Source organism: Trichosurus vulpecula, chromosome 1, assembly GCF_011100635.1.
Source record: "Trichosurus vulpecula isolate mTriVul1 chromosome 1, mTriVul1.pri, whole genome shotgun sequence".
Classification (NCBI taxonomy): domain Eukaryota; kingdom Metazoa; phylum Chordata; class Mammalia; order Diprotodontia; family Phalangeridae; genus Trichosurus; species Trichosurus vulpecula.
In genome coordinates this window covers 420,795,173-420,807,564 of record NC_050573.1, presented here as the reverse complement: position 1 = coordinate 420,807,564, position 12,392 = coordinate 420,795,173, and the positions used below count along the sequence as shown (strand labels likewise).

At 45.3% G+C, this 12,392-nt stretch overlaps 1 protein-coding gene across 5 annotated transcripts in view; it reads left to right on the top strand.

Moving 5' to 3' along the window:
- The first annotated feature begins 1,849 nt into the window (after positions 1-1,849).
- Positions 1,850-12,392, top strand: part of MIER3 (MIER family member 3) — a 33,420-nt gene continuing 22,877 nt past the window's right edge. Inside the window, exons 1-3 of one of the 5 annotated variants that reach the window (XM_036735380.1) lie at positions 1,850-2,108; positions 4,137-4,415; positions 7,337-7,482. In XM_036735380.1, the coding sequence (XP_036591275.1) occupies positions 7,384-7,482 (99 nt within the window). In that variant the 5' untranslated portion in view covers positions 1,850-2,108; positions 4,137-4,415; positions 7,337-7,383. Of the gene's footprint in view, positions 2,109-2,337; positions 2,384-4,136; positions 4,416-7,336; positions 7,483-12,392 lie in introns of those variants that run through there. The other 4 variants (XM_036735400.1, XM_036735369.1, XM_036735358.1 and 1 more) reach the window with 4 other exon arrangements.

The following is a 12,392-nucleotide window of genomic DNA, read 5'->3' as shown; positions in this document are numbered from 1 at the left end:
TAAATAACTAACTTTCACCCATGGCATGAGTTGCAAAGACTGGCTAGCACAGTGTAGCAGAGAGAACACTGGACTTGGAGTCAGGTCTTCGGTGAAGTCCAGACTCTTGACATTCAATAGCTATATGACTTTGGACAAGTCACATGGCCTCTAAGCCTCAGTATCCTTATCTGTATAAAAGAGTGCAACATATTTATATTATCTATTTCATGAGGTAGTTGGAAGAAAAACACTTCATAAATCTTAAAGAGCCATATAAATGTAGGTTATAAATTTCAGGCCCTCAAGTAAAACTTTTGTCACTGTCAAAGATATCAACACATGCTGGAGTGAAGGGGTCCCCTTCGTGAAGCTGCTAGTACTTTATGGTTAAGCCTATAAATTCCACCTTTGAACTAAAAGAAAGGTTTCACCTCTAGAGATTTACTTAGTGAGATTACGATGATAATCTCAGCTCTAACACCTAGAAGCTTGATCATTTTGCAGAAGGATTTAATCTAGGAGCCCAGCCCTTCCTTAGGCCTCCAGAGTTTGCCTCTTTGCCTTCCTAGGAGGCTGCAGCTCTATATGCCTCCCCAGAGCTATCTGATTGTTTCACCCTTTCCTGATGCCTTCCTAATATGCCTTCTTTCTTGTACCCCTTTCTGAAAATGATAGTTTTCCCAATTCCCTTTTCAGGATGACTTTCTGTTTTTCAGCTCTGCCAAAGTGCAATCGTGGACAAGTCCCTTAGTCTTCCTAAACCTCAGTTTCCCCAACAGTAAAATGAAGAGGTTGTACTACTAGAGGGCCTCTGAGATCTCTTGCAGGTCTGAGTCCTTCTATACCAAGCTGATTTGGAGTGTAGGATCTTTGCCTTGCCAAACTACTATTCCTGGGGGGAGGAGAGGGGAGCATGACAGAGGAGCAGGGAAGAAGCCTCTTAGTACTTGTGACTTAGTGTAAGACTCTTGGTATATGTGACTTTCCAAGCTGCCGGATTCAACCTTCCCGGTTAGGGTTAGAATACTTCCACAAAGAACAGTGAAATTTCCATGGTATAAGGAGGAATAGGCAGTTTTCCGGATCAACAGGTCATTCATTGTTGCTTCTCTCTTCTTTCTCCCACCTCTCCCTCCCCCTGTACAAAATGTACAGTTAAACTACCATGAAAATCCCCACCTCCAGCACTGTGCCTCTGTCTGGATCCATAGGTATACTCTCCTCACCTTCTCAACAGGTCTTTTTAGTTCACCTGACCCTGTCTCACCCCTAAAGTACTAGTGCCCGGTGCCTGGCTAGTCCTATCACACCCAACCCCTAGTTGTATTCTTCCTTTTTTAAAAACCGATGACCAGTTTTCACCATATGACCAACCTTTCTCTCTTTCTCTGAAACTAAGTCAGCATCGTTCTCCCCAAACTCGCATGCTGGCATTGGTGTGGTATGGGCATCTCTTCTCCCTGCTTCTCTGTTCATTCCCCTCCTTGGCACTGCCCCCTCCCTGGCATCAGTCCGTGTCCACCCCGCTCTGCAACATCCAGTGGCCATCCAGTCCTGCCTTTCCAGCTCCTCTAGGACTCTCCAGCCCGCCACTCCCCCCCCCCCCGCCCCGTCCCGGCCAAAGGCACTGGTAACTGGCGCGGGTCTGTCCGTGCGTCTGTCAGTCCGTCCTCGCACCCTCGGACGCCTTGGCTCCCAGGGTCTCTCCCCGCCTACTCCCCTGCCCCAGCTCTAGGGATCTGGAGGGTCCGTAGGTCCGCCCCACCTCCGCGCAGGGAGGGGTCTCTCCCTCCGCAGTCTTCTCCTCCCCCATCCCCCCACCCCCGGGGCCGCGCAGTCCCAAGTCTCCTCCCCCGGAGCAGGAACTGTCCCGCCCGCTCAGAGCCCGCAGACCCCGTCCACCGCCTGGAGGGATCTGGGTGGGGAGCCTCTGCCATCCCGAGAGCAGTGCCGGCGCGGTCCCTCCAGCGCCCCGGGGGCTGCGGCGGCCTGGCCGTGCTTGCGTGCGCCCAGCGCCTCGACCCTCGGCTCCCGAACCCCCGGGACCTCCCGGGACCGTCAGTGTGGCCACTTGCGTCCCCCCAACGAGGCTGCGGGAACTTTGCCGGAGCCCGAAGCCCGGGCGGGTGAGTGGGGGGCCCGGTTGGGCCCGGGCAGAGCGGCGGGGGGCTGGGGGCTCCGCGGGGCAGGAGGGGGCAGCTGGGGCGGGGTGGGTGTGCTCGGCCGGGCTGGGGGTGTCGCCCTGCCCCGCTCCCTGCCCTATGGGGGCCGAGCCGCCTCCGCCGCCGGGCGGGTGCGCCGGGCCGACCGCGGCGGCGGCGGCTGCGATTGGCTCAGCGGCCCCATCCGGGGACTGGGCGCAGCGCTGCTCGTTCGCCCTAAAGGTACCAATATGGCGGAGGTGAGCAGGGAAACCGGGCAGGAGCGGCGGGGTTGGACCGGGCGCCCGCCGGGCTCGGGAAGCTGCCCTGCCGGCCCAAGGGACCGTGGCTGCCCTTCGCGGCCGCTCCTTGGGCCGGGTGGTCGGCGCCGGGGCCCTCCGGGAGGCTACCGGGCCGGTGGCGGGGCTGGCTGGGGGGGCGGGAGCGGGCTCGGGCTCCTCCGGGACTAGGCCGCGGCGACGGCGGCGGCAGCGGCCGCTCCGGCTCGGCGCTGGCCCCGGCCGGGCTGGGGGATGGAGAGGGGACCGAGGCGCCCGGCCGGGGCCAGGCTCGGCCCGGGGATAGTCGCAGAGCCCGGCCCGGGGATAGTCGCAGAGCCCGGCCCCGGGGATCCCGCCCGCCAGAGGTGACGCGGGGTACTGGCGGTACCCTCTCCCTGCTCTGGGCTGGAGGTAGGTGGGCAGAAACCGGCAGAGCCTCCTTCGACACCCCCCACCCCCAACCTCCCGGGGCCGGATTGCACGGCGGGCTGCGCCACGGCCACCGCTCCGGGGCCGGGGAGGCGGAGGGAGCCGAGGCTGCCCCCTCACCCCGCGGAGCGAGCGGGCGCGGGGGGGACCTTCGGCCCAGAGCTGGAGCTGCGCAGCCCCGGGGTTTGGGACGGCACTTTCCTCCAAGCAGTGGGATGCGCCCCTTCTGCGGAAGACGTGCAAGCGGAGCTGGGGGAGCCTGGGGTCGGAGGGCGCCCCAGGGGAGCAGGTTGGGACCCTTCCCCACTTTGTCCCGCACCCCGAGCTGCACCCCCCAGCTCTCCGGCCCACTTTGAAACATTTGGACGCGGGGCTGGTGGGGGGGCCGCTGCCTGGGGTCCCCGGGGATGATGGCCCGAGGCGAGGGGACGGAGCTGTCCCTGCGCGGAGTTGGCGATGGAGAGGGCGGCCCCCCCACCCCAGTCCGGGGCTCGCCGGCAGGCCCGGGAAGGGGAGCTGACTTGTGCGGCGGCGGAGCGGGACGGGCCGACGGAGGGAGGGGCGGGCGGCGGGCGGGAGGGTTCGCAGGCCGGGAAGGGGTCGGCCCGGGAGCCGCGCTCGCTCTCGGGCAGCCCGGGGGAAGCCAGCGGCAGCATCCCCGGGACGGAGCCCGGGCAGAGAGAGGGAGCAGCTGCATCCCGGGGCCCGGGACGGGGACGGGGAGGTTGCACCCCGGGCCCGGCCTCCCGCGCCCGCCCGGGAGTCGGCTGGAGGGAGAGCGGCGGGGCCGGGCCGGGAGGGCAGGGGAGAGGTGTGGCGTCGTTACAATGGGGGGTCGGAGGCTTGCTCGCTCCCGCCGCGGCGGCGGGGCCGGAGGGAGGCGGGGATGCCCGGGAGGGGATGGCGGGGGAGCGGCGGCGCTTCCAGCCCTTTGCGCCGCTTTCGCTTCTCCGAAGCTTGGTAACTTCCTGAGCGAAAAGGGCGGCTGGAAGTTGCCGGTTCGCGCCGGGCTCCTTCCCACCCCCCCACCCCCCCGCCGGGCCCGCCGAGTCTGGGGCGCGGGGGACCTGGGGAGGAAGAGGAGGTGGCCGGGAGGGGCCGGGGGCGGGGGGAGTGGGCCGGGACGGCGGGGCCGGGCTGCGGCTCTGGTGCGGGCTGCGGCCGCAGCCGCCGGGCTGCCTCCGGCCCCGCCTCCGCCGTCCCGGAGCCCGCCGCGCGCCGCTCCTCCCGGGGCTCGGCGCCGTCCGTCCCCCGGCCGGGCCGCCCTAACCCCGCTTCTCTTCTTCTTCTCTCTCCTCTCCAGGCTTCCTTTGGAAGTTCGAGCCCAGGTTTGTCCCGTTTCCTTCCCCCTTCCGTGGTCCCAGCGGGCGGCGAGTGGTAACGGGGCTCGGAAAAGCCCTGGCCCGAGGCTTCCCCCCCAACTGCAAACTCTAGATGCTCTCAGCGCTCCCTCCGTTTGATTTGTATCCTATGAGTTAATTGTTCGAGGAACAAAACAGTCGTAGTCTTTTTCATATGACTTTTTTTTAACGGGACCAGTTGGGAAAATTCACCTTTAGTTCCACAGAAGTTAAGCGTATAGGTAACAAAAATGAATGTTTGCTTTTTAAATAGTATGTGTCTTGACTCTTAGCCATCAAGTTTGGGGCAGGCCTGGAAAACACTCCTTTAGAAACTTTTCTTGGAATACTGTTCAGTCTACTAATTTCAGATTCTGCTTTGAGATTTTGGAAGAGATTGACTCAGCACTTAAATTGGACAGTTCTTTCTAAACTGGGGACCACATAATACTGCCCCCACCCCAATTTATTTTGACTCTTACATAGATTAAAATTTTTTGCAGATTCTGTGTTGGAAATCCAAGTTGGCTGTTGTCTTAATTATCATCTATAAAATGAGAAGGTTAGACTAGAAGATCTCTAAAGTCCCTTCCAGTTCTGTTTATGACCGGGATTGTAAAGGAAAAGTAAAGGAAAAATTAAGAGGGAACAGGGAAGGTGACTCTTTAAGATGCTCTCAATAGAATCAAACTATTGTCATTTACTGAGTATCATCCTTTAAACAGATTTCTTTAAATAGCATTAAGTAATTTATCTCAATTACTTAATATTTGAGGTTAGTAGAATTGATATCATTAACTCTTAAGTAAGTCCCTTTTAGTATGATATAAAGGGATTTAAAGATAATTGTCAACTAGAATACATTCTGGAAAGTGTTTTTAAAAACTTAATCCAGCAGAGGGTAATTCCTGTTCATTGACTAAATTTTTTTTAGCGTTAATTGATAAAAACAAAGCAACAGCACTCAGCACATTTCCCCTTCATGTGGAATTGAGACGTGGAATTCTAGATGAAGTCTAAAATTTTTTTTAAAAGACATTTAAACTGAGGATATCATTTCATGAGCCTAGAAAAGTTATTCATTAAAGAATGAAGTGCTCCAGGTTGACAAATTTTTCTTATAAGTGGTTTTTAAAAATATTCTAATTGTGAACTAAAACATTACTATCCCAATCTTGTGCTTTGTACATTTCTTTGTGATCATTTGTGTTGAGGAAAAGAAAGCAAAACTAAGACCACTGTCATAATTCCAACCACCTTAGATGATGATGAAGTTATTTTGAGGATTTTTTTAAACTCAGCCATCTGCTGTTGTATAGCTGTACCTAAGTGAAAAGAAAAGGTAACCAAATAGAATACAGCTTGTTTTAAATCAATGAACTAATACATATTAATGCACATTGTGCCAGGTTGTGGGGCTACCAGAGAACTTTAGGATCATAATATCATATAATTTTGCAATTAAAAAGACATATAGAATCTATGCCCTTAAAGTACCATGCAGTCTATTTGGGAGGACACAATGTAATTAAACCTCAGAACTCTGGAATATGGGAGACAGTCCCAGGAGTTACTCAAAAAACAAAATTTAGTGGCATGTATTTTGGTTTAGAGCCTTTCAAATTCGTACTTCTCTCTGGAAAAACAGTCACTTTATGATTCCCAAAACTTTAATGTTCTGGTACATATAGCCATCTCATCAGTAAGTTTTTTTGTAGTTTATCATTCCAGAAATATACTTAAATTACATTCTATAGCAGTTGTATTAACTTTTAGGAATGTTGGTTGAGGTTTTGTGAAGTCAGAAGAAGCACTGAAATGGTTATGGGATTTTTCAGTAGTGAAAAATATTTGGTCTAGTTGAATGAGATACCAGTGTGAAACAAATGGAAAGCCATTTTTTCTTAAATTTAGTAACATAGGGCTCCTGGGATTTTGTCACCAGTTTTCTTTTTTTTCCTTCTGTTTTGTTTTCTTGTTGAAGAATACTCTTGCCTCTGAGTTTAATTCTGACTTAGAATAGAGATATGAGCAAATCAATGAGAGCTGAAAGATACAGTATTATACGTGAAAATGTTTCAGTAACATGCCTTTCCTCCAAATAATCCTTAAGAACTTTAAAATTTTTTATCTTTTAACTTCCAAGATATAACACAAAATAAGATGTATAATAAGTTTTATTTTACCATAACAATGGGGCTCTACAGAAATGAAAAATGACAACCCTTTCAAAGAAAGAATTGCTTTGGCTATAGCTGTTTTAAAGAAAATATACACAGATATCCCAGAACTAACCAGGTTTTAAGAAATTGGGTTTATTTTCATATTTGAGAAATGTTTTCCTACTGTATGAAGTAAATCACCTTTTAAAAGGCAGTGGATTTTAATGATACATCTTGATTCATCCCTTAAACACCTATTTTAAATACAAAGAAATTTGGGAATATACAGAGATAATTAGGACTCAACTTCTGCGCTCTGGAAACTTAGAATCTGTCAGCTGAAAAGAATAAATCTCTTTTTGCCTGTGGGCTATATTCTAATTTTGATTTTATTTGTTCAGACTTTTAAGTAAGTTTGACTTGGTCAAGTCAAAAAAGAAAATCCCTTATTGGGGCTACCACCATCCTAGCTCTAGAGCAACCTGCACCCTGCCCCCCACCCCTCCTCTCCCTGGGCTGCTTATGGCCCGTCAAAGGATTTCAGATGTCTGTTGAAAAATGTAGAGGAAATCCTTTGGCAGGCCAAAGGTTCAGGCCTGCTCTAGAGCTAGTTTAAGAGGCCTTTACCAAGTTGTCCAACCTTCTCATGACACAGAAGAGGAAGCCAAGTTCCAGAAAATTTAAATGACTTGCCTCAGGCTCCTCAGTTAGTAAAGTCTGTGTCAGAGCCAGGTCCACCAACTCTTCAGAGTCAAGTGTTGTTTCAGGCCCATGCACCACCATGCTTCTGAACCATGTCAAATGGCTCTTCTTTGAAGAAGCTGAAGAGGTAGTATGCCTTTTCTCTAGGTGGTAAGGCTAAAGTAGTATTAATGGAATATTATGTTACTCTGCTACAAGTAAATGAATTTAATGAAACACATAGACCTATAGTTTAGAGAATGCAATTTTACTTTGTACTTTGTAGATATGTCAAGTAATTTGGATTATTTTTATTGTAGTTGGGTCTTTGTCTTCTGAGGATCATGATTTTGACCCCACTGCTGAAATGTTGGTACATGACTATGATGACGAAAGAACTCTTGAAGAAGAAGAAATGATGGAAGAGGGCAAAAACTTCAGTTCTGAAATAGAAGATTTAGAAAAGGTAGGAAAGATTATCTTACGGTACTATTCAACATCGCAAGGTTAAAAATGTTAGCAAAGCTTAATATGGAAAAATAGAAAGGATTTTTGCCCAATGGTTGGATATATTGCAATAGCCTGATACTTTACATTTTTAGAGCACAGTTAGTTGTTTCTACTTTATTAATTCATTTTATCCTCACGCTACCTATGTGAGCTAAGTATGGTGACTGCTATTATTAACATTGTACAGTTGAAGAAACCAAGGCACTGTCATGTAGTGACTTATCTAAGGCCATAAATTAGTTATTTGCAGATCGAATTAGAATGTAGGTCTCTTGAATCCCAGCCCAGCATTCTTTCTAGAAGACCACACTGCCTTGCCAGTTTATTCCTGAATTTATGCCAAATAGAGAATACTTCTAAAATATTTAAAGAGGATACATTGTATTTCACTTTTAAATGTTAATCAGTAAAAAACTTCCTAAAATCATCTTTTAAAAATCAAACATAGTCAGTGCCCTATTTTCATATCTCTTTCAAAATCAGTAGATATTTGCCATAAAAAGAAACTTTTAAGCATTCATATGAAACAACTATTTAAAAGGAGAAGGACTCCTAGGGTGCTAGTTTCTGGAGCCTAGCCACATTAATGAAAAAGTTTTATCAAGTATTACAAATGAGTGGTGTTCAGTAAGGAACTGAATTACATATGTTACATATCCATTATATTTATTTCTAAATTAACAAGAGAAAAATGTGTAAATGGATAGGGAATACACTAATTTTCTAGAAGGTAGCTTCACCTTGGTTTAAGATGATCTATATGCAAAGGATATTTTCTTTTTGAAAATTCCATTTTATTTCACTTTTTTATGTATATATGTATTATGGGGATGGGAGGAGAGAAGGTAGAACTATAGTTTTTCTTTCTGATTGTAAGCACCTGGTTGACATGACCCTTACCTGCTTTTTTGTATCTCAGTGTCATGTTTCTTTCCTATTTGTATATTTCTACCTAGAATAGAGCGAAGGTTATTTTCTTAGTAACCCTTACTTGTAGTAACGATAATACTCAGGATTTATATAACACCTTTCTCCTGGAGAATTCAAAGGACTTCATATCCTCAAAACATCTCCGTGGCCTGAGATAGGTAGAGAAACAGAAAGGTCTCTTAACCTGTCTGAGATCATTTGTGGGGCGGATACTAGAAGCTCAGGTTATGTCTATTGCTGTTGAGTATTCATCTCTTCCTTTTTCTGTCCTGCACAGATGTAGTTAGATGTATTTAGTTTCTATATTTTATCGATCACCTGAAGTTTGAGCAGATATTCAAAGATGTATACCCTTTGGTCATTTCCCATGAAAGCAAAGCAAATTGGAAATTTAGGGATATAACTATTAGGAAATTCTCTGACATGAGAAGAAAATTATCCCTTATTTACCCCCATTGGGAGGCGGATAGAATGACCACAAAATTTTATTTGGTGATGTTGACAAAAGCAAATGTTCGACTACCTGTTGAACATCTTTACTGCAATTCAGCTTTGGACCTTGCCTAGGCTAGCTTCTCTCCGTATTCAAAAGTGTGTCCTTTCTATCTTCAAGTGCAGAAGAGTTTGTGAGCCGTGTTTATTAGGTAGCTCTGACCCGTAGTGGCAGAGCTATAGTATAGAGCTGAAAATTCAGGCCACCAGGGTAGTGGTTTAACTTTCACATATTATGCGAGACTTAGAAAGAAGCATGCTTTCCCTGATAAATAAGGGAGAGAGGTTGAAGAGAGTAGGGGAAATGTAAATCTCCCCTTCACATGTTCAGTCAGGCAATACTCTCCCAGATTTGAAAGTTTGACTTGTGATCTTTTGAGTTCTGTCTTGAATGTACTTGTGTGTGTCCTTTAGGACAATCCATTCCTCCCAGACAGAAGAGAGTGGAGGCAAATTTCTTATATTTGAGTTTTAAATCACAAAATAGTATTAATTTAAATTTGATTGGAATTCTTTTCTGTGAGTTTGAGTATTTTTTTAACAATGACTCTCATTTTTCAGTGTTGTATTATGTAAATTTATTATGCTCATTGTGCATCTTTTCTTTAGAAGATTATATTGGAATTTGGGGGGAGGGGTTGTTTTATTTCACCTAAAAACTTATGTATAAGTTGGTATAAGATTTTGGAATGCTTGATTTAGAAAGGCGGTTAATACCCACAATGTAGAAGCCCACATTTTTTTTAACCAGTTTGACCATCTTCCTATAGATTACATGTGCCATGAGGTAGTCGATAATTCACTGAACTTGCAGTCAGGAAGACTGAAGTTTAAATTCCGTCTCTGTCTATGAGCAACTTACTTTACCTCTCTGAGCATCAGAAAACATCTCAAACTCTGTCTGGGATGCCTTGTTGGCTCTGTGTTGGTGTAGGGAGTTCCCACATCATGTTATTTCATATTACTAGGTGGGAAGGTAGGGGGAGATCTTTTTTCTGAAGAGTCCGCTAGTTTGACCTATATTTTAATGAACTTTTTACAAAGTTAAAGAAAAAAATATTTAAAGAGTTAAAGCAATTATTGAGTTCTCAGTATGTGCTAGGCTGGAGATCTAAAGAGGTATAGGACATAATCTCTGACCTGAAATAGTGCTTATTCTAACTGCTCTATTTTCATTTACTTATTCACAGAGTAAAATATGTTATAGCCATGGTTTTCATTTTATTTGGAAATTCCCACTAATAAATTATCCACTCTTTGTTGATATGCACCATGAGCTTTGTAGATCAAAAAACCCCAAACTGGAAGCCTACAGAGATACTTATCTTTCTATGCCCAATTGGTTCTGCTTCTGACCTTTAAAAAGCATTTTAAAGCTTTACCTTCATTATTGCCATCTCTCTACTGGAAATTGATGGTAGCAGAAAGCAGATAGAAAGATTTATTGGCTAGAGCTAAGGTGGGCACACAGTGCCAGATCAGCAGGACTTTTCGCAAGCTCGGGTACTTTTTAAGGATACTCGATTATTTTATATAGGATTAGTGGGTTTTTAATCCACAATATTAAATAAAGATAAGGAGAGTAGATGATTCAAGAATCTTTCCTTTCACTGGTGTGGGTACTACCTCCATTAACACAGATTGCAGTGCCTCTGTAAGTAAGTAGATGGTCTTTAGAGTTGCTGTGGATTAAAAAAACATCACTTCACTTCGAGTCTGGTGGTAAAGGTATGAGTTTAGGTAAACTAGTCCTCTGACAACAGATAATAGCGAATCACCAAGCCAGTAGGTAATGCCTTCTCCTCCTACTCTCTCACCCCTTCCATCTTAGGCTGGACCTTCCAGAACTTGAGCTCTGTTAGGCACCTTCAAGCCATGAAGAGGCATTGCAGTAGGACTTTAGTGGGAGAAATAGAGTATGTAGAGAGAGAGGCATAAAAATGATAGGAAAGTACCATATTTATACTTTGATTAGTGGCTCTAGAGGCATGACACTTTTATCAGTTTGTCCTAACTCTATTTTTTAACGTGAACATTTTTATAACCAGTGACAAGTTTAATACATTTTTGATCATTTATGGATGTGTAATTACTACTTGTCACTTTTTTCGAAGCATCAATTTTAGTGTCTCTAGTAGATAACAAGAAGCCAGAAAGAAGTTATCTTATCAGGAGAGCCAACAGTTAAACCTCTTAATGGCTCTTGTAAAGGTTTGGTGAAAGAAGAGTTTAAGCTCACTAAACTAATATATGTTGCTTCAGTGTGGTCCCTTTCTTTTGATAACTTTCATTTTAAAGCATGAATTTAAAAGGTTCTTAATTTCTACCATTAAAGTCTTCAGGGGAGGTTTTCATTTTTAAAAATCTACACTTATCACCATTAAATTCCAGCCGAAGAAAAATTCTTCAAAGCTTTTAAGATCATTGAAAATCAGTAAATTATAAAATTAGGAAATACTTAGAGTTAATAAAATGCCTACAGAAAGGCATTTGAGTCCTTGGAAAAGGACACTGTTAAAATTTTTTGTTTCTGCTGCTCATTCACTGTGGATAAATTCATTCAGTTTTTAAGTACCTAATTGCTTCAGCTCTAAACTGTTTTGTAAAATTTATATATGGAGTACTCTAACTCTGACCATTGGTCAGATTAAAGCAGCTTTTCTACTTCAGACTTCTGTAGTGCTTAACAGGGTTTTTTTTTTTTTGAGCATCTTCTTTTAAAACTTTGAATTCAAATTCTCTTCCCTCTTCCCTCCCCTCTCCCTAAGAAGGCAAGCAATTCAACACAGGCCACACATGTATCATTATGCAAAACACTCCCATAAATAGTTATGTTGTGAAAGACTAACTATATTTTCCTCCATCCTATCCTGTCCTCTCTTATTCAAATTTCTCCCCTGACCCTGTCCCTTTTCAAAAGTGTTTGCTTTTGATTACTTTTTCCTAGTATCTGCACTCCCTTCTATTGTCCCCCCTTTCCTACCCCCTTCCCCCTACTTTCATGTGGGGTAAGATATCCAATTGAATGTGTATGTTATTCCCTCAAGTCAAATCTGATGAGAGCAAGATTCACTCATTCCACCTCACCTGCCCCCTCTTCCCTTCCAATGAACTGCTTTTTGTTGCCATTTTATGTGAGATAATTTACCCCATTCTATCTCTCTCTTTCTCCCTCTCTCAATATATTCCTCTCTCATCCCTTAATTTGATTTTTTTTTAGATGCCATCCCTTAATATTGAACTCACCCTGTACCCTCTGTCTATATATGTGTATATTCCCTTCAACTACCCTAATACTGAGAAAGGTCTCATGAATTAGACACATCATCTTTCTATGTAGGAATGTAAACAAAACAGTTCCACTTTAGTAAGTCCCTTATGATTTCTCTTTCTTGTTTACCTTTTCATGTTTCTCTTGATTCTTGTGTTTGAAAGTCAGATTTT